This window comes from Lingula anatina, chromosome 5, assembly GCF_051362555.1.
Source record: "Lingula anatina isolate TDL-2025a chromosome 5, LinAna3.0, whole genome shotgun sequence".
Classification (NCBI taxonomy): Eukaryota; Metazoa; Brachiopoda; class Lingulata; order Lingulida; family Lingulidae; genus Lingula; species Lingula anatina.
In genome coordinates, this window is record NC_141771.1 from 24,044,621 (window position 1) to 24,067,056 (window position 22,436).

General features: G+C 37.3%; 3 protein-coding genes across 20 annotated transcripts in view; 1 reads left to right on the forward strand and 2 right to left on the reverse strand.

The window, feature by feature from the left end:
- Positions 1–22,436, forward strand: part of LOC106173882 (SWI/SNF-related matrix-associated actin-dependent regulator of chromatin subfamily D member 1) — a 54,065-nt gene that overhangs the window by 12,940 nt on the left and 18,689 nt on the right. The gene's annotated exons all lie outside the window — the stretch shown is intronic.
- Positions 30–3,539, reverse strand: LOC147761956 (uncharacterized). The gene has a single exon (XM_087013964.1). The coding sequence runs from the start codon at positions 3,136–3,138 to the stop codon at positions 1,312–1,314; it is 1,827 nt and encodes a 608-aa protein (XP_086870090.1). The 5' UTR covers positions 3,139–3,539; the 3' UTR covers positions 30–1,311.
- LOC147761957 (E3 ubiquitin-protein ligase TRIM56-like) lies at positions 19,086–21,960 on the reverse strand. The gene has a single exon (XM_087013963.1). The coding sequence runs from the start codon at positions 21,719–21,721 to the stop codon at positions 19,889–19,891; it is 1,833 nt and encodes a 610-aa protein (XP_086870089.1). The 5' UTR covers positions 21,722–21,960; the 3' UTR covers positions 19,086–19,888.

Consider the following 22,436-nt stretch of genomic DNA (forward strand, 5'->3'; position numbering starts at 1 on the left):
ATATCTCTTTATTACAGTATTTTAATTACAACATGAAGAAACCAATACACTGCATATATATCTATTTATTACAGTATTTTATTTACAACATGAAGAAACCAATACACTGCATATATATCTCTTTATTACAGTATTTTATTTACAACATGAAGAAACCAATACACTGCATATATATCTCTTTATTACAGTATTTTATTTACAAATCGCAGAAACCAATACACTGCATATATATCTCTTTATTACAGTATGTTTGAATTTTATTTACAATATAAAAAACCAATATACTGCATATATCTCTCTCTTACATAAAGTCTTGAGTATCCGGTGTGAGATAACTATGGGGAATTCTGATGAGGTGCACAATAGCATGGTCAACAGTAAGAATTCCATAACTACATCAAGAGATAAGTAAGAGCCAATATGATAAAGATTGCCAAAATTGCCTTCTCATCTTGCTTCTATCACTCACAATTTCCCTCTGACAATCTTCGATATCTGGTTTTATTTTTGAAAAATGACAATAGTTTTCGGTTGTCATGCTCATTTTTGAGAAAGAAACCTGAAAACTAGACATTATCTCACACTGAATGTTCGGGTAAAATATGCAAGCACATCAGTGCAGCTCCTGCTATCTTAATGGTGATGGCATGCCTCATCCAGCAGCTTGGGGGTAATTAACTATTCTATGCTGAGTAATCTGATTCTGCTGATCGTACTTTGGCAAGAGAACCCTGCAGAGATGGACCGACCCAGCTAAGAATGCCCCCTTACACTATTATAGCTAAAATTGGCAATGTAAAAAATTTTAAAAGACCCAAACTCTAATTATCTGTGTAGAATTCACATTGAAACTAACATGGACAGCTGCCTTTGTGAAATTGATTTCCCAAAGGTCTGGGTCTAGTTAACACTATCTAAATGTCCACTGTAACAGTACATAATAAAAACCTGACATTGAATTACATATATATATATTTTTGCAAAAAATATGATGTGGACTTTTATTATTTAATTGTGTCTCCATCTTAGACTGTTTTGATGTCCCTGCTCTCTCAGTTTGATTTTTAATGACTGTCCATTTGACAGCTTTGCTGCCTTAATTTTAAATTTAAGTCAGCATTTCAGTTTGTATTTTTCACAAGGAAGAATACCAACAATATTGTGTTATGCTAATATAGTTACTCTTCTACTCTGCTGTCACAGCTGTCCAGTTGACCACTACGGTAACCTTAATATTTTATTGTTCCTCCAACTTGTCCTCATTATCAGTGGTAAAATGACATTTCTGTGAACACCAGTATTGTGCTGTTCTTACAGCAGTGTACAATATGAAGAGTATGTCTTTCTTTTTAAGTACTGGTATGTGTCAACTTGGCCCTTTTCCCCTATCACCACCAGCTGGCCAGCAGGGTTGATGGCTAATGCTACAGGATGATTCAACCCATCATCTTTAGTGGCAATGTATCTGATGAACTCTCCCTGTGGACTCAGTGCCACTATCCTGTCATTGTAACAGTCAGCAATGAAGATGTGCCCATAGCTGTCTGTACACACTCCCTGTGGTTCCCTTAGCTGACCATCACCACTGCCTCGTGTGCCATACTGGTACAGCTGATCACCAGTAGGTGACAGCACATATACACAGTTATTGCCCCAGTCTGATATCACAATGTTATCATCCACCTTGTTCACTGTGATGTACTGGGGGTATTTACACATATTGAGTAGAATAGTGTCCAGGAGCTGTCCACTGGCTGCATGGAATGTGAAGATGGCTTTCTTTTCCCTGTCACAAACCATCACATGACCTTGTCTGTTCAGTGTGACACCACATGGCAATTTAAGTATACCATTACCCATGGTTGCTATTTGGCTGCCTTCGATGGAATACACTTCGACATATGATTCTGTTGTTATATACACTTGACCAGTCTGTGACACAGCCACATCGACTGGTCTGTTTAATTCAATGTCAAATTTAAACTCTCCAGCATGTGTATACATTTTTGTTCTGTTTTTATTCACAACAAACATGTGTTCTTCATTTAATATGGCTAATCCACTTACTTCAAAATAAACATCTGTATCGCCTTTTAACGGAAGACTAAAAGAAGGCACACGTTCTGCCTTCTCTAAGATATCAGGAGGATGTGGTGCTGGTCTTAGATATGTCCAAAGTCCAGCTAATGGAGGTTGTGTCTGTACTGTCACCTGTCCTAACATGGCTCTCAGTCCGGCAGTAGATATCTTACCAGGACTGTAGGATATCTGTGTTGGTATGTCTCGAGTAGGAACAGGTGTTTTTTCCATCACTGCTAGTTTTTCTATCAGAGCTTTTGCTTGTTCCATAATTTCATAGTCAGTGCCATTTGTGGTGAGTTCCTGGGCAAAGTCACAGGTACTTTGCAAGGTAGTATGGTGTTGTTCAAGGATGTCCCTGTTTTTAATGAGACTGTGTGCAGAATTTACTTTTGATATCTCTGTGGCCTTTTTATCATTAATCTGTTGAACAATTTGCTCGGCTTGGTTTTCAACCTCTTTGATAATGTCTTCCCTGATACGAGAGTCCTCTGTGCAACTGGCTATTTCTATGGCAACTTCTTTTTTAAAGACATTCACCCTTTTCATGGTTTTTACACAAGCAGCCTTGATTTTATCTCTGTTGCTTTCTGCAGCTTTATGAATTGATGAAACACGATGTCCGTCATGTTTTGTTGCTATACACTTATCACATATAAGAGTTTCATCATCTTCACAGAAAAATTTTAGTTCACATTTAGTATGTTTCTTACATCTGATTTTCATCTGTGTTGTGGCCTGTGACACTGCTGCTGCTTTGACCTGTTCCTCTTCTAATGTCTGTCCATCTTGCTTCTTGGATATGATATCCTTGGTCGTGGTAAAGACAAAATTCTTTTTCAGTTCAGTAATTCCACCAGGTGGAATCTGGATTTCTTCCCGACAAAGAGGGCAAGGAAATGCATTGTTTGAAGTCTTTTTTTCCTCAGCATGGTCATGTATACAGTCGTAGCAAAATGTATGGTTGCAAGGCAGCACACGGGGATCGTCAAATTCCTCCATACAAATACTGCATGTTAAGATACCCTCTTTGATATCTGCTGCTAGTGCTTCTGCCATATCTTACTGTCTTTGTTAATGTGCAAAGTGTAGAGAGCTGGCTGGGGTGCTGTTAATAGTCAAAAAAGAAGTGTCTCGGATTCCTGCAGCTCTGAGAAAAAGAGATCACAGTCATGTGACACTTACTCAATGTACCCTTTTTGTTTTTCTGCCAAATGTTTTAAAGAAATCCCTTAAATGTGTGTCCTGTTTCTTCCTGTCCCTAATAAGATCTGCTCAAAGGTAGAGAAAAATATGGCTTCTGTTTATTACCTGACGTTGACCTGACCATAGCAACTGCCAGTTGTTGGCTGGTGACGTAGTTGAATTGTGCTTACTCTAAGCATATTTTAAAGAAATATAGCCATGTTTGTTGCGCTTTATTTGAGGGAGACCTCCACAGAGACCTCCACAGTTACTGTAGAGTGCTTTTGTAAAATAAATCAAAAGCTTCTTATTTTTCCATTGTATATCATAATACGTACAATATGCAGTATTTAATAAAGTAAGTTTATTCTACTTCATTGATATACTTGAGGTAGAGAGAAATATGTTCACTGATTATTTCTGATGCTGACCTCACCATAGCAAAGATCAGACCATAAAGAATAATGCAGTCTGTTGTTTGGAGGCGGGGTAGTATTATGTTAACTCTAGGCTCAGGTTTAAGAAATAAATTCAACAAAGCGTATACATACTGTAATGAACCTTTTACATATGCCTATGATGAATATCCTAAACTTATATAATTTTGAACGCTTAATTCAAGCGTGGGCTCGAAATAGGACATTACGTTTTCGTCTAACTTAGTGGATAACGCAATCCAAAGATTCCCCGGTTCGTGTCAGATTTACGTATGGTAGCGCAAAGAAAACCCAAGTCCACATAATGACCAGTTAAATGATTTATTCGTTGACGCTAGGTAACTACATGATATTCTAAGTGAAGTCCCCAACTCCTAACTCGTCAGCTCCGTACTCCGTCGCTTCCAATCTCCTCCTCCGCTGCTTCCTTCTACATCACTCCAGTATATCTCTCCGTATCCCTCTCCCCGTTCAATTCTCATCACTTACTTTAAATACTATTTTGTTATCTTTACATGGATCCAGTGCTGCACTAGTATGAGATGTACGTCAAACATAATTACCTTTAATTGTATAATTAATTTCTTTACTCCGGCATCATACATAGAGACCGCCGCATTACTCAAAAGCTATTGCACTATAACACATTACGTCATATTACTTCGTATGATCTTTATGTCGGACCCGACATATTCCTTCCATTTTTTCCAGAAAAAAAAACTTTTTTTTTTCATTACTCATGTTGGAGACGTTCACTCTAATAATATATACAATATTTACAAAGATAAGGAAAATTTAATTACATGTTTTAGTGTACGCCCGGGGGAAAACCAGAGATAAAACCCTTTAACTTATATCTTTCTTTATCAAAATTGGGAAAAATAGCTCTGGAAACCGGGCAGCTGAGCGTCTTATAATCAAAGTCTTTTCACATGGAGATAACAGTATTTTAGAGTCTTTTAACACATTAAATTATTAAAAGTCTTTATCGTCGAACACGTTAACGGCAGGGCGAAGTGCACATCGTGGCGTCGGCGGTGTCCACCATTCAGCTGTCGAGTTGCTTGCTTTCACTGATGCAGGTCAATGTACTCAGACTCAGCTACGGACACAGGGCAGGCGGGAGGCGTTGTCACAATCCAGTCACCTGAGAGTCGAGGACACAGTCACGGCGATGCGCAGACCATTTTAGCTCCACCTAAAATGAGATACAAAGAAAAATAAACTTTCTTCGTTCAATAATCTTTTTCTTTTATTATTCTCAAACTGCGCTTCTTACGCTTTATTCGTACTAATGCTGAACAGAAAACTGGCAACAGATCTCACAAAATCAAGAAGAATCCCGTTCAGACCTGGGAGACGGACCCTTTTCTCCCAAGTTCCCTCCTATAGGCACGTCCAGCGGGCCAAAGAAAGTTTGCTGAGAATCCCCAAGATAATGGAAGCTATTTAAACTGCTCTCCAATCTCTGACGTCATTGTACCATATTCTTTTTTAAATCGCATTAAAATAGAAATTCACTTTGGATATTACCATTAAATCCAGGGAAAATATCCCTTAACGAGCTCGCCTTAGAATTATTCTTTAAAAATGATTAACTTTAATCAGTGCTAAGATAATGAGGAAAAACACCAATCATTTTTACAAATAATATGAATTTCTTAAGTTACAGAACACCTGTCCAATCTATTCAATTATGGCTGGCTACTCAAGACAACAGCAAAACAAATTAAATCTTAATCTACCCAGTTCCAACAGAACACCCGTTCTGTTACCTAACCCTTCCTTGGGCAGGCCTCAACGTAAAATCCCTGGTCTCAAATACCAGTTTTACCACTCCAACCCGGAGCATGGTATACTTAAAATAAAATGTCCGGTCTGACTTTCCACGTCGCAATCAAGGACGCGTAGCTTACCCACTAGCTCACTTACTAGCTCATTCGTTTTCAGTTTGCTAGGGCCTGACTGTACATTGAGCTGAGCGCGGCTGCTTTTCGTAAGTCTTACTGCCCTCTGCGACCCAACCGGCCGGTGACCCAGTCGATAGCGATCACTCAATCCCGTAGAGCTAACCAGGCTCCCAGGGAGCAACCGACGGTCTTATCCCACCCCACTGCCATGGGTTATTGGAACTTTGACCGTTTTCACCAGCCTTGCCTGTTCACCACCGTGTTGGAAACGCATCAACCACGCATGGCTAGGTGAGGACTGTCGTCCCCGTACCACTCAGTAAACTCGTTAACACTGAGCCGACTAGACGGTACCACAGTATCCTGTTAATTCAGGATTCGAGACACAGTGGGCCTTCTGTCTCTCTCCCACAGCACTATAGATCGTTTTTTATGTGCCCCTGGAGCCTTGCGACTCCACTGCCGCCTGTTACAGACAGCTTCGGGGAGCCTAGCCCCCTCGCTATCTGACGATCTAAATTTTTCCGACAAGCTTCCTGACTGCGGCTTGAAACTTTCAGACCTTCCATTCACTCCATACCAGGAATAAGGTACCTTTTTAAATAAATAATAAAATATCTGGTATTACTTGCATTTATCCATCTGCGGACCTAAATTGACAAGCAGCCCTAAAATACGTTTTCGTCTAACTTAGTGGATAACGCAATCCAAAGATTCCCCGGTTCGTGTCAGATTTACGTATGGTAGCGCAAAGAAAACCCAAGTCCACATAATGACCAGTTAAATGATTTATTCGTTGACGCTAGGTAACTACATGATATTCTAAGTGAAGTCCCCAACTCCTAACTCGTCAGCTCCGTACTCCGTCGCTTCCAATCTCCTCCTCCGCTGCTTCCTTCTACATCACTCCAGTATATCTCTCCGTATCCCTCTCCCCGTTCAATTCTCATCACTTACTTTAAATACTATTTTGTTATCTTTACATGGATCCAGTGCTGCACTAGTATGAGATGTACGTCAAACATAATTACCTTTAATTGTATAATTAATTTCTTTACTCCGGCATCATACATAGAGACCGCCGCATTACTCAAAAGCTATTGCACTATAACACATTACGTCATATTACTTCGTATGATCTTTATGTCGGACCCGACAATACAGTCTGTTCTGCCGTGTGTGAAAGAAAGCACACAGTGTGCCCCTGTTAAGGTGGCAGGTGCTTTATTTATAAATGCTTTTTATATGGAATTATTATAGGGAACATTATGATTCTTGATAGCAGAAAGACTTGAAAGCAGGGTATTGCCTATTTCAATTTTGAGGGACTACTGTATCACACTATGTAAGACTTTTGATATTTATCCATTTGTTGTTAATCCACATTAATTTTTTTTCATATGTGGTTTATCCATTCTTATTATATAATTTAGTATGTTTACTTTGTCTTGTTGTGTTATGCTGTGCCTTGTCTATGTATGACTTGATATGGAATGACCCAGCCCTCTTTTTATATATATTTGAGTTTCATATTTACTACAGGACCTGTCATATGTACTGGCATTACTAGCTGGGCACAAGTGATTTTTTTGTCATTTGGCAACTAAAATTTTAGTCATACTTGCTCGAAAAATCTAGTTGGGGTCCCTCTAGCCCGCATTTCTTTCACCAGATGTGAAAATATATTGACACTTGACGAGATAGGTAATCAAATTTATAGTTCCAAATATAAATAATATTTATTGTTATATTGCATTGTTATTAAGCATACAATACTTCTGTCTGCAACTACATCCTGTCTTTGACTGCAATGTCAACTTATATCAATCGCACAAATTAAACAACTTTTAACCCGCATTTGATTGTTTTCAGACTCTACTGAATGATAAAATATTAATTAAAGTAGATTGATGTTTTACATATGAAAAAAATATAGCAAAAGTCTTATTTGTGAAGCATAACTATAATATCAAGAATGCATGTGCAAAAATGAAACAAAAATAAGTATCTGCTATAAAAAAAAAAAAAAAAAAAAAAAACATCATTCCAACCTGTGTTTCATACAACAAGAGTTTTATGGTATAAGTTCTTTTGTAAAAACTTGTACCATATCTGTAAGATGGGTCTATGAAAAAATGTTGACTTATCCTTTCAAATCAAATATTGTTTTAACAATAAATAAATAAATGAATAAAATTGAATCATCCTTTTAAATCACCCTGATGAGGTGCTTAATGCAAAAAAGAGATAGTCCACGATAACCAGATGTCTTAAAAAACACCAAGCAGATCTGATGAAAAAAATTTGCAATAAAGTTGATATTATTTAAACATATAAACATACAAAATTTAAATATTGCAATAGTTTATTTCTTTAGAATAATAAGAAAAAAGAAATATATACAAAATTTTGCAGTTTTTGTTTCATTCTCCTTACTTAGCAGTTTCCAAAATTCTCTCAGGTCTGTGCTCATTAAACTTCTCAATTTTTTCATCAGATCTGCTTGCTTGCTTACACCTCATCTTAAAGTTCCTTAGATTTATTTTTCTTGAAGGCCCTCTGGCATTTCCTGAACAGTTTGCTAGTTCTTAGACAGTCTTGGTAAAACCATTCCTGTTTTTGTGATTTTGGTTTATTTGAGGGTTTCAAGCCAAGAGTCTCTTTTGCAGTGTTCAGTAAGATGGTTGCCACCTTATTAGATATATCATTAATAGTATCCTGTGTATGGCTTACTTCATTTTCACTTAGGTAAACATTGGGTTTTTTTATCTCAATTTCATAAATAATTTCTGTATATACATGGTTTTATTCATATTGGTTTACAAAGGATGGCAGAATCTTTAAGTCATAATAACTCTTCGTTTTGGCCAAAAATACGATTTTCCTGGAAAAAACGGCAATTTTCCCGTACTTACCAATGGTCAACGACCCCATTCCTGCATTCAAAGTTAATCCAGGGTTTTTTTCCTAAACGTACGGTTTTTTGTTAAAATCTCTTAAGAGATAGTTTCTGGTGACCTACTTAAAACCGCGGGAAAAGCAGACAGCAACAACACTATATAACAATATTATAAGATTCATAAGATATGTTCGTCTTTTTGCTCAAAATGCATTTATATTACCCTGAGTGTTAAATATATACCTTGTGATGGAGTCGCTTTTACTAACTCTGAAGACCAGCGGCCATGAAAGTTTTCCATCAATCAAATAGAACTGCTCCGCAGTGAAAATCCAGTTGAATGTCATCAGACCAAAATAAAACGTAAAACAAATGTAATTCTGCTTTATTAAATTTTATTTGCTGTATTTAAGATGTAAAATGAAAAAATAAATAATATTCCTCGGAAAGAAAAGATATATCCAATGTTTTTGTATTTTTTGCTTATCAAAGACCATTTAGTCCTGAGATATACACGTGCACAATACATGTGCTTGCCGTGTGCCAAATTTGACAGCTACACTGTATGCCCGATACCACTATAAGGGCTGCGCAATGGCTACACGAAAATAAGTTTTTACAGCAGAATGTTGCTTGTATTGTGGCACTAGATATTTTCTGCTAGATATTTTCAATTCAAACTTCTAACTCCGCGTCAGGCACTTTAATTGCTTCTTGTCTCGCCTGCACGAGACTTCAGCGCAAGGCGGGAAAGGCAGCTCCAGGCGGTCAAACCTGTGACGTACGAGACTTATGACTTCCAAATATGGATCCAGGCGGACACAGCTGTGACGTGTGACTTCCAAATATGGAAGCGCCCCAGGCAGAATTTTGAAGAAGAACGCCCCCGAGTTGCCAGAGCCCGAGTCGCTAGAGCCTGGTATTGCGACATGGGTTATATATGAAATCAAGATCGAGCTGGCAATACCGGAATCTAGAACCTAGGGTAATTTATATCTACAATGTGTGCAATTCTGGGCTTTTCGTTATCCGACGCACTGTACAAAAACTCGCAACTTACGTCTGAGGGTTTCCCGCCATGTTATTTTGGTCTCGAATGGACGCGAGAATCCGCGTGACACCTAAACGTCATTGGCAACGGATGCACTTGTCGACCGCGAAAAAAGGGATCGAACGCCCAAGTGACAAGCACAGATCTTAGTTTTACTCAATAACAGTCGTTTTAGTGGGAAAATGCAATTTCCAGGCATTGTTTACAATGTATTTCTTGCGGAATTTTGAATCTCAAAGGAAGAGTTATTATTGCTTTAAATTGCATCATTTCCATAGGGGATCAGTGGCTCATTTTTCTTCAAAGTACATGATATTGGTTTGTGTATATCAGAGTACAGTTTACTGAAGTCAAGTACCTCTAACTTCTCTATCAGACTCATAAAATGTACACTGCCTATGATATAGGCAATAACACTGGCTATTTCTGTGGTGAATTCTCCCTCATCGAACCTTCCATTAGCAACAAAAAGTTTCAGTATGTGTTACTATTTGTTAGTATAGCTTTAATTTTCTGTAGAAAGTCAACAGATGAACTGCATCAAAACATAAGTATAATTGTTAAATATATTTTGTCAGAGTTCAGTATCAGCTGCTTTTATTGTAAGTACTGAAACATCTTAATTTGTCCAAGATCCTCTGCTACCACCAGCTGGCCACCAGGGTTGATGGCTAATGCTACAGGATGCTTCAACTCATCATCTTCAGTGGCAATGTATCTGATAAACTCTCCCTGTGGACTCAGTATCACTATCCTGTGGTTATCACTGTCAGCAATGAAGATGTGACCATAGCTGTCTGTGTACACTCCACATGGTAACCACAGTTCACTGCCTTCTCTGCTGCCATACTGGTACAGATGATCACCAGTAGGTGACAGCACATGCACACAGTGTCTATACCAGTCTGATGTCACAATGTTATCATTCACTCTGTTCACTGTGATGTACTGTGGGTTTCCACACATACTGAGTGGAATCGTGTTCAGGAGCTATCCATTGTCTGCATGGAATGTCAAGATGGATTTCTTTTTACTGTCACAAACCATCACATGACCTTGTCTGTTCAGTGTAATACCCCGTGGATCCTCCAGTTGACCCTGACCCATGGTTGTCAAATGCTGGGCTCTGTACACTTTCACACATTTGTCATGTATTGAAGTTATAAACAGGTAACCAGTCTGTGACACAGCCACATCAAATGGACCTTTTAGTTTAACGTCAAACTGAAATTGACCTTCATTTGTGAATACTTTTGTTCTGTTATTTCCTCTCATTTCGTCACGACTATATGAATCCACAACATATGTATATTGCTCATCAATGGCCAATCCAGTTATGCGCCTACTTTCTTTGTCATCTTTTAGCCTAGCACTGAAGGAATTTACACACTTTGCCCACCTAAAGAAAACAGGAGTATGCAGCGCTGAACTTGGATTTGTTCCCTGTCCAGCTAATGCAGGTTGTGACTCTACTGTCACCTGTCCTAACATGGCTTCCAGTCCGTCAGTAGATATCTCACCAGGTTTGTATGATATCTGTGCTGGTGTGTCTATAGTTAGGACAGGTGTTTTTTCCATTGCTGTCACTCTTTCTATCAGAGGTTTTGCATGAGCCATGACATCAGAGTTGGTGCCATTAGTGATAAGTTCCTGGGCAAAGTCACAGGCACTGTGCAAGGAGCCATGGTGAAGTTCAAGTATGTCCTTGTTGGCCTCATTCTGCTTCATTGTGACATCATAAGCAGAATTCACTTCTGATATCAGTGTCTCTGCCCTCTGATCAATTAATTTGCACATATTTTGAGCATGTTTTTTGATGTTTTTAATGGTGGCTGCCCTGACTTGAGAGCCCCTTGATTCACTGACTGTTCCCATATCCACTGCCTCTTTAAACCTGTTCAATGTTTTCATTGTTTTTACAAGAGCAACTTTAATTTTATCTTTGTTGCATTTTGCCACTTGCTCAACTGATGTAATACGATGCCCACTATGTTCTGTTATTATACACTCACAGCATATAACAGTATCGTCATCTTCACAGTAATATTTCAGTTCATTATTAGCATGTTTCTCACAACTGATGGTCATCTGTGCAATGTCCTGTGTCACACTATTAACATCTGATTCAGTTTCTTTTCTTGAGACTTCCTGCTGCTGTCTCTGACTCAGAAGCTCTTTTGTTGTGTGAACACGGAAATCTTTTTTCAGTTTCACAAGTCCTTCTCTAGGGAAATTTATCTCTTCTCTACAAAGGGGACACAGAAACGTTCTGTTTGGAGTCAGGGTACGTGTAGCATGGTCACATATACAACCATAGCAAAATGTATGATAGCAAGGCAGCACACGGGGATCCTCATACTCTCCCAGACAAATGCTACATGTCAAGAGATTATTTGTGAAAGCTGCTGCTAGTGCTTCTGCCATGTCTGTCTGTCTCTTTGTTAAGGTACAAGGTGTAGAGAGCTGACTGGGGTGCTGTTAATAGTCAAAAAAGAAGTGTCACAGATTCCTGCAGCTCTGAGAAAAAGAGATCACAGACATGAGACACTCAGTGTTCCCTTTTTGTTTTCCTGCCTAATGTTTTATAACAATCCTTTAAATGTGCGTCCTGTATTTTCCTATCTCTTTAAGAGATGCTCAAAGGTAGAGAACAATATGGCGTCTGTTTATCACCTAGTGTTGACCTGATCATAGCAACCGCCAGGTTATAAAAGAGTTTTTGATGGCTGGTGACATAGTTGTATTGTGCTAACTCTAAGCCCATTTTAAAAGAGTAGAGGCATGTTTGTTGACAAGTGCTTTGTGTGAAAGAGACTTATGTAATAGCTGGCAACTTTACCGTAGAGTGCTATTCTATTTAAAAAAAAAAAAAAAAAAAAACGAAAGATTTTTTTTTTATTTTCCATCATTTAGCATAATACTTAGCAATATGCAGTGTTTAATAAAGTTTACCTTACTTCATTGATGTACTTGAGGTAGAGGGAAATATGTTGACTGATTATTTCTGACACTGACCTCGCCATAACAAAGAGCAGACCATAAAGAATAATGCAGTCTGTTGTTTGGAGGTGTGGTAATATTTTGTTAACTCTAGGCTCACGTTGAAGCATAAGTATGTACATATGGTATTTGTTCTGCTGTGTGTGAAAGAAAGCACACAATGTGCCCCCGTTAAGGTGAAAGGTGCTGAGTTTGTGCTTTTATATGGAATTATTTAAGGGAATGCTCTGTGCTTCTTGATAACAGAAAGATTTGAAAGCAGGCAATTGCCTATTTCAAATTTGATGGACCACCGTATCACACTATCTAAGCCCTTTGTTATTTATCCATTTGTTGTTAATGCATATTAATTTTTTTTTTTTTTTTTTTTTTTTTTTTTTTTTTTTTTTTTTTTGCGTATGTGGTTTATCCATTCTAATTATATTAGTATCATAATGTTTACTTTTTGTTGCTGTGTTCTGCTGTGCCTTGTCTATATATATGACTTGATATGAAATGACCCAGCCCTCTTTTTATATATATTTGAGTTTCATATTTACTACAGGACCTGTCATATGTACTGGCATTACTAGCTGGGCACAAGTGAGTTTTTTGTCATTTGGCAACTAAAATTTTAGTCATATTTGCTCGAAAAATCAAGTTGGGGTCCCTCTGGCCCGCGTTACTTTCACCAGATGTGAAAATAAATTGACTGTGGACGAGATAGGTAATCAGATCTATACTTCCAAATATAAATAATATTTTTTGTATTGTTATTTAGCATACTTCTGTCTGCAACTGCATCCTGTTTTTGACTGCAATGTCAACTTATTTCAATCGCACAAATTATTCTCCAGTTAAACAACTTTTAATCCGCATTTGATTGTTTTCAGGCTCTACTTAATGATAAAATATTAATTAAAGTAGATTGATGTTTTACATGTGAAAAAAAAAAATATAGCAAAAACCTTATTTGTGAAGCATAACTATAATACCAAGAATGCATGTGCAAAAATGAAACAAAAGTAAGTATCTGCTATAAAAAAAAAAAAAAAAATCATTCCAACCTGTGTTTCATACAACAAGAGTTTTATGGTATAAGTTCTTTTGTAAAAACTTGTACCATATCTGTAAGATGGGTCTATGAAAAAATGTTGACTTATCCTTTCAAAACAAATATTGTTTTAATAATAAATAAATAAATGAATAAAATTGAATCATCCTTTTAAATCACCCTGATGAGGTGCTTAATGCAAAAAAGAGATAGTCCACAATAACCAGATGTCTTAAAAAACACCAAGCAGATCTGATGAAAAAAAATCCGCAATAAAGTTGATATTATTTAAACATATAAACATACAAAATTTAAATATTGCAATAGTTTATTTCTTTAGAATAATCAGAAAAAAGAAATATATACAAAATTTTGCAGTTTTTGTTTCATTCACCTTACTTAGCAGTTTCCAAAATTCTCTCAGGTCTGTGCTCATTAAACTTCTCAATTTTTCCATCAGATCTGCTTGCTTGCTTACACCTCATCTTTAAGTTTCTTAGTTTTATTTTTCTTGATGGCCCTCTGGCATTTCCTGAACAGTTTGCTAGTTCTGAGACAGTCTTGGTCAAACCATTCCTGCTTTTGTGATTTTGGTTTATTTAAGGGTTTTTCAGTGTTCAGTAAGATGGTTGCAACCTTATTAGATTTATCATTAATAGTATCCTGTGTATGGCTTACTTCATTTTCACTTAGGTAAGCATTGGGTTTTTTATCTCAATTTCATAAATAATTTCTGTATATACATGGTTTTATTCATATTGGATTACAAAGGATGGCAGAATCTTTAAGTCATAATAACTCTTCGTTTTGGCCAAAAATACGATTTTCCTGGAAAAAACGGCAATTTTCCCGTATTTACCAATGGTCAACGACCCCATTCCTGCATTCAAAGTTAATCCAGGGTTTTTTTTCCTAAACGTACGGTTTTTTGTTAAAATCTCTTAAGAGCGGGAAAAGCAGACAGCAACAACACTATATAACAATATTATAAGATTCGTAAGATATGTTCGTCTTTTTGCTCAAAATGCATTTATATCTACAATGTGTGCAATTCTGGGCTTTTCGTTATCCGACGCACTGTACAAAAACTCGCAACTTACGTCTGAGGGTTTCCCGCCATGTTATTTTGGTCTCGAATGGACGCCAGAATCCGCGTGACACCTAAACGTCATTGGCAACGGATGCACTTGTCGACCGCGAAAAAAGGGATCGAAAGCCCAAGTGACAAGCACAGATCTTAGTTTTACTCAATAACAGTCGTTTTAGTGGGAAAATGCAATAGAATATATTTCCAGGCATTGTTTACAATGTATTTCTTGCGGAATTTTGAATCTCAAAGGAAGAGTTATTATTGCTTTAAATTGCATCATTTCCGTAGGGGATCAGTGGCTCATTTTTCTTCAAAGTACATGATATTGGTTTGTGTATATCAGAGTACAGTTTACTGAAGTCGAGTACCTCTAACTTCTCTATCAGACTCATAAAATGTACACTGCCTATGATATAGGCAATAACACTGGCTATTTCTGTGGTGAATTCTCCCTCATCGAACCTTCCATTAGCAACAAAAAGTTTTAGTATGTGTTACTATTTGTTAGTATAGCTTTAATTTTCTGTAGAAAGTCAACAGATGAACTGCATCAAAACATAAGTATAATTGTTAAATATATTTTGTCAGAGTTCAGTATCAGCTGCTTTTATTGTAAGTACTGAAACATCTTAATTTGTCCAAGATCCTCTGCTACCACCAGCTGGCCACCAGGGTTGATGGCTAATGCTACAGGATGCTTCAACTCATCATCTTCAGTGGCAATGTATCTGATAAACTCTCCCTGTGGACTCAGTGCCACTATCCTGTGGTTACCAGTGTCAGCAATGAAGATGTGACCATAGCTGTCTGTGCACACTCCACATGGTAACCACAGTTCACTGCCTTCTCTGCTGCCATACTTGTACAGATGATCACCAGTAGGTGACAGCACATGCACACAGTGTCTATACCAGTCTGATATCACAATGTTATCATTCACTCTGTTCACTGTGATGTACTGTGGGTTTCCACACATACTGAGTGGAATCGTGTTCAGGAGCTGTCCATTGTCTGCATGGAATGTCAAGATGGATTTCTTTTTACTGTCACAAACCATCACATGACCTTGTCTGTTCAGTGTAATACCCCGTGGATCCTCCAGTTGACCCTGACCCATGGCTGTCAAATGCTGGGCTCTGTACGCTTTCACACATTTGTCACGTATTGAAGTTATAAACAGGTAACCAGTCTGTGACACAGCCACATCAAATGGACCTTTTAGTTTAATGTCAAACTGAAATTGACCTTCATTTGTGAATACTTTTGTTCTGTTATTTCCTCTCATTTCGTCACGACTGTATGAATCCACAACATATGTATATTGCTCATTAATGGCCAATCCAGTTATGCGCCTACTTTCTTTGTCATCTTTTAGCCTAGCACTGAAGGAATTTACACAATTTGCCCACCTAAAGAAAACAGGAGTATGCAGCGCTGAACTTGGATTTGTTCCCTGTCCAGGTAATGCAGGTTGTGACTGTACTGTCACCTGTCCTAACATGGCTTCCAGCCCGTCAGTAGATATCTCACCAGGGATGTAGGATATCTGTGCTGGTGTGTCTGGAGTTGGGACAGGTGTTTTCTCCATCACTGCAAGTCTTTCTATCAGAGGTTTTGCATGAACCATGACATCAGAGTCGGTGCCATTAGTGATAAGTTCCTGGGCAAAGTCACAGGCACTGTGCAAGGATGTATGGTGGAATTCAAGGATATCTTTGTTTACCTCCTTCTGCTTCTTTCTGACATCATAAGCAGAATTCACTTCTGATATCAGTATCGCTTCCCTCTGATCAATTAATTTGCACATCCTCTGAGCTTGATCTTTAATGTCTTTGATAGTGGCTACCCTGATTTGAGAGTCCCTTGATTCACTGACTGTTCCCATGGCAACTGCCTCTTTAAACCTGTTCAATGTTTTCATTGTTTTAACAAGAGCAACTTTAATTTTATCTTTGTTGCATTTTGCCACTTGCTCAACTGATGTAATACGATGTCCACTATGTTCTGTTATTATACACTCACAGCATATAACAGTATCGTCATCTTCACAGTAATATTTCAGTTCATTATTAGCATGTTTCTCACAACAGATTGTCCTCTGTGCAATGGCCTGTGTCACACTATTAACATCTGATTCAGTTTCTTTACTTGAGACTTCCTGCTGCTGTCTCTGACTCAGAAGCTCTTTTGTTGTGTGAACACGGAAATCTTTTTTCAGTTTCACAAGTCCTTCTCTAGGGAAATTTATTTCTTCTCTACAAAGGGGACACAGAAACGTTCTGTTTGGAGTCAGGGTACGTGTAGCATGGTCACATATACAACCATAGCAAAATGTATGATAGCAAGGCAGCACACGGGGGTCCTCATACTCTCCAAGACAGATGCTACATGTCAAAAGTTTATCTGTGAAAGCTGCTGCTAATGCTTCTGCCATTTCTGCATGTCTTTTTTTTAATGGTACAAGTTATATAGAAAGGTTATTGATTGAATCACTTAGTCAAAAGATTCTCAATTCCCAATTTTCTTCCTTGCGTTGATAACACTTATTAACAACACGTATGACTCAGCCTACCCAGTGACTGGCCTATTGTCAAGATGATTTCAATGCAATCCCTGAAAAGTGTCTTTTTTTCTTCTTGTCCCTTTTAGAACTGCTCAAGGTAGAGGAAAATATGTCGTTTGTTTATGACCTGACGCTGACCCGACCATGGCAACTACCAGTTGTTGGCTGGTGACGTAGTTGTATTGTGCTTACTCTAAGCATATTTTAAAGAAAGATAGCCATGTTTGTTGCGCTTTGTGTGAAAGAGACCTCCACAGTTATGATAGCTGGTAACTTTAGAGTGCTTTTGTAAAATAAAAGAACAAAAGTTTTTTTTTTTTTTTTTTTTTTTTTTTTCCATTGTATATCATAATACTTACAATATGCAATGTTTAATAAAGAAAGTTTATTCTACTTCATTGATATACTTGAGGTAGACAGAAATATGTTGACTGATTATTTCTGATGCTGACCTCACCATAGCAAAGAGCAGACCATAAAGAATAATGCAGTCTGTTGTTTGGAGATAGGGTAGTATTATGTTAACTCTAGGCTCAGGTTTAAGAAATAAATTCAACAAAGCGTGTACATACAGTCTGTTCTGCCGTGTGTGAAAGAAAGCACACAGTGTGCCCCTGTTAAGGTGGCAGGTGCTTTATTTATAAATGCTTTTTATATGGAATTATTATAGGGAACATTATGATTCTTGATAGCAGAAAGACTTGAAAGCAGGGAATTGCCTATTTCAATTTTGAGGGACTACTGTATCACACTATGTAAGCCTTTTGTTATATATCCATTTGTTGTTAATCCACATTATTTTTTTTTTCATATGTGGTTTATCCATTCTTATTATATAATTTTGTATGTTTACTTTGTCTTGTTGTGTTATGCTGTGCCTTGTCTATATATGACTTGATATGGAATGACCTAGCTATATGTATTACTATATATATATATATACATATATATATATATATATATATATATATATATATATATATATATATATATATGAATTTTATATTTACTACTGGACCTGACATAAGTACTGGCATTACTAGCTGGGCACAAGTGATTTTTTTGTCATTTGGCAACTAAAATTTTAGTCATACTTGCTCGAAAAAAATCAAGTTGGGGTCCTTCTAGCCCGCGTTACTTTCACCAGATGTGAAAATAAATTGACTGTTGACGAGATAGGTAATCAAATCTATAGTTCCAAATATAAATAATATTTATTACATTGTTATTAAGCATACTTCTGTCTGCAACTACATCCTGTTTTTGACTGCAATGTCAACTTATATCAATCGCACACAATATTCTCCAGTTAAACAACTTTTAATCCGCATTTGATTGTTTTCAGACTCTACTTAATGATAAAATATTAATTAAAGTAGATTGATGTTTTACATGTGAAAAAAATATAGCAAAAGCCTTATTTGTGAAGCATAACTAATACCAAGAATGCATGTGCAAAAATGAAACAAAAATAAGTAACTGCTAAAAAAAAAAAAAAACATCATTCCAACCTGTGTTTCATACAACAAGAGTTTTATGGTATAAGTTCTTTTGTAAAAACTTATACCATTCTGTAAGATGGGTCTATGAAAAAATGTTATCCTTTCAAAACAAATACTGTTTTAACAAAAAATAATAATAAAATTGAATCATTCTTTTAAATCACCCTGATGAGGTGCTTAATGCAAAAAAAGAGATACAAGTCCACAATGACCAGATATATCTTAAAAAACACCAAGCAGATCTTATGAAAAAAAAATTGCAATAACGTTGATATTATATAAACATATAAACATACAAAATTGAAATATTGCAATAGTTTATTTATTTAGAAAAAAAAAAAAAGAAATTGATATTAAATTTTGCAGTTTTTGTTTCATTCTCCTTACTTAGCAGTTTCCAAAATTCTCTCATGTCTGTGCTCATTCAACTTCTCAATTTTTTCATCAGATCTGCTTGCTTGCTTACACCTCATCTTAAAGTTCCTTAGTTTTAGTTTTCTCAAAGGCCCTCTGGCATTTCCTGAACAGTTTGCTAGTTCTTAGACAGTCTTGTTAAAACCATTCCTGTTTTTGTGATTTTGATTTATTTGAGGGTTTCAAGCCAAGAGTCTCTTTTGCAGTGTTCAGTAAGATGGTTGCCACCTTATTAGATATATCAATAATAGTATCCTGTGTATGACTTACTTCATTTTCACTAAGGTAAGCATTAGGTTTTTTATCTCAATTTCATTAATATTTTCAGTATATACAGTGCCTTTATCATCCTGCCATATTTGTTTGAGAAGGGGTGGTAGAATCTTTAATTGTATCATTTTGGTTAGGGATCAGTGGCTCATTTTTCTTCAAAGTACATGATATTGGTTTGTGTATATCAGAGTAGAGTTTACTGAAGTCTAATACCTCTAACTTCTCCATCAGACTCATAAAATGTACACTGCCTATGATATAGGCATTAACACTGGCTATTTCTGTGGTGAATTCTCCCTCATCAAACCTACCATTAGCAACAAAAAGTTTCAGTATGTGTTACTATTTGTTAGTATAGCTTTAATTTTCTGTAGAAAGTCAACAGGTGAACTGCATCAAAACATAAGTATAATTGTTAAATATTTTTTATCAGAGTTCAGTATCAGCTGCTTTTATTGTAAGTACTGAAACATCTTAATTTGTCCCCCTTCCTCTGCCACCACCAGCTGGCCACCAGGGTTGATGGCTAATGCTACAGGATGCTTCAACCTATCATCCTTAGTGACAATGTATCTGATAAAATGTCCCTGTGGACTCAGTGCCACTATCCTGTGGTTGTCCCTGTCAGCAATGAAGATGTGACCATAGTTGTCTGTGCACATCCCACGAGGCCCACACAGCTGACCATCACCACTGCCTTCTGTGCCATACTGGTACAGCCGATCACCAGTAGGTGACAGCACATGTACACAGTGATTGCCTGAGTCTGATATCACAACGTTATCATTCACACTGTTCACTGTGATGTGCATTGGTATTTTACACATACTCAGTGGAATCGTGTCCAGGAGATGTCCACTGTCTGCATTGAATGTGAAGATGGTCTTCTTTAAACTGTCACAAACCATCACATGACCTTGTCTGTTCAGTGTAATACCGCGTGGACCCTCAAGTGTACCACGACCCATGGTTGTCATTTGCTGGCCTCTGGTGGAGTACACTTTGACACATTTGTCCCTCTGTGATGTTATATATAGGTGACCAGTCTGTGACACAGCCACATCAAATGGGCTGTTTACTTTTAAGTAAAAAAATTCTCCATTATGTGTGAACATTTTTGTTCTGTCATTCCCTCCCCCCCAAAAATTATATGAATCCACAACATATGTATATTGCTCATCAATGGCTAATCCAGTAATGGACACTCTTCTTTTGTCATCTCTCACCACAGCACTGAAGAAATACAAACATTCTGCCTCCTCTAAGAAAACTGGACGATGTGGTGTTGATCTTGGATCTGTTCCCTGTCCAGCTAATGGAGGTTGTGACTGTAATGTCACCTGTCCTAACATAACTTCCAGTCCAGCTGGTGATATCTTACCTGGTTTGTAAGATATCTGTGCTGGTGTGTCTAGAGTTGGGACAGGTGTTTTCTCCATCTCTGCCAGTCTTTCTATTAGAGTTTTTGCATGAGCCAGGATATCAGAGTCAGTGCCATTAGTGATAAGTTCCTGGGCAAAGTCACAGGCACTGTGCAATGAGACATGGTGAAATTCAAGTATGTCCATGTTGGCCTCATTCTGCTTCATTGTGACATCATAAGCAGAATTCACTTCTAATATCAGTGTCTCTGCCCTCTGATCAATTAATTTGCACATATTTTGAGCTTGTTTTTTGATGTTTTTAATGGTGGCTGCCCTGACTTGAGAGCCCCTTGATTCACTGACTGTTCCCATATCCACTGCCTCTTTAAACCTGTTCAATGTTTTCATTGTTTTTACAAGAGCAACTTTAATTTTATCTTTGTTGCATTTTGCAACTTGCTCAACTGATGTAATGCGATGCCCACTATGTTCTGTTATTATACACTCGCAGCATATAACATTATCGTCATCTTCACAGTAATATTTCAGTTCATTATTAGCATGTTTCTCACAACTGATGGTCTTCTGTGCAATGGCCTGTGTCACACTATTAACATCTGATTCAGTTTCTTTACTTGAGACTTCCTGCTGCTGTCTCTGACTCAGAAGCTCTTTTGTTGTGTGAACACGGAAATCTTTTTTCAGTTTCACAAGTCCTTCTCTAGGAAAATTTATCTCTTCTCTACAAAGGGGACACAGAAATGTTCTATTTGGAGTCAGGGTGTGCGTAGCATGGTCAGATATACAACCATAGCAAAATGTATGGTAGCAAGGCAACACACGGGGATCCTCATACTCTCCCAGACAAATGCTACATGTCAAGAGATTATTTGTGAAAGCTGCTGCTAGTGCTTCTGCCATGTCTGTCTGTCTCTTTGTTAAGGTACAAGGTGTAGAGAGCTGACTGGGGTGCTGTTAATAGTCAAAAAAGAAGTGTCACAGATTCCTGCAGCTCTGAGAAAAAGAGATCACAGACATGAGACACTCAGTGTTCCCTTTTCGTTTTCCTGCCTAATGTTTTATAACAATCCTTTAAATGTGCCTCCTGTATTTTCCTATCTCTTTAAGAGATGCTCAAAGGTAGAGAACAATATGGCGTCTGTTTATCACCTAGTGTTGACCTGATCATAGCAACCGCCAGGTTATAAAAGAGTTTTTGATGGCTGGTGACATAGTTGTATTGTGCTAACTCTAAGCCCATTTTAAAAGAGTAGAGGCATGTTTGTTGACAAGTGCTTTGTGTGAAAGAGACCTTCACTGCTATAATAGCTGGCAACTTTTAAAAAAAAAAAAAAAAAAAAAAAAAAACGAAAGATTTTTTTTTTATTTTCCATCATTTAGCATAATACTTAACAATATGCAGTGTTTAATAAAGTTTACCTTACTTCATTTATATATTTGAGGTAGAGGGAAATATGTTGACTGATTATTTCTGATGCTGACCTCACCATAGCAAAGATCAGACCATAAAGAATAATGCAGTCTGTTGTTTGGAGGTGTGGTAGTATTATCTTAACTCTAGGCTCAGGTTTAAGAAATAAATTCATTAACCCTCAATCACCTTTCAGGGGCCTCG

What these genes read in the sequence shown, in the direction of transcription:
- LOC147761956 (XM_087013964.1), bottom strand. Translation starts at nt 3,138, where the DNA reads ATGGCAGAAGCACTAGCAGCAGATATCAAAGAGGGTATCTTAACATGC.
- LOC147761957 (XM_087013963.1), bottom strand. Translation starts at nt 21,721, where the DNA reads ATGGCAGAAGCACTAGCAGCAGCTTTCACAAATAATCTCTTGACATGT.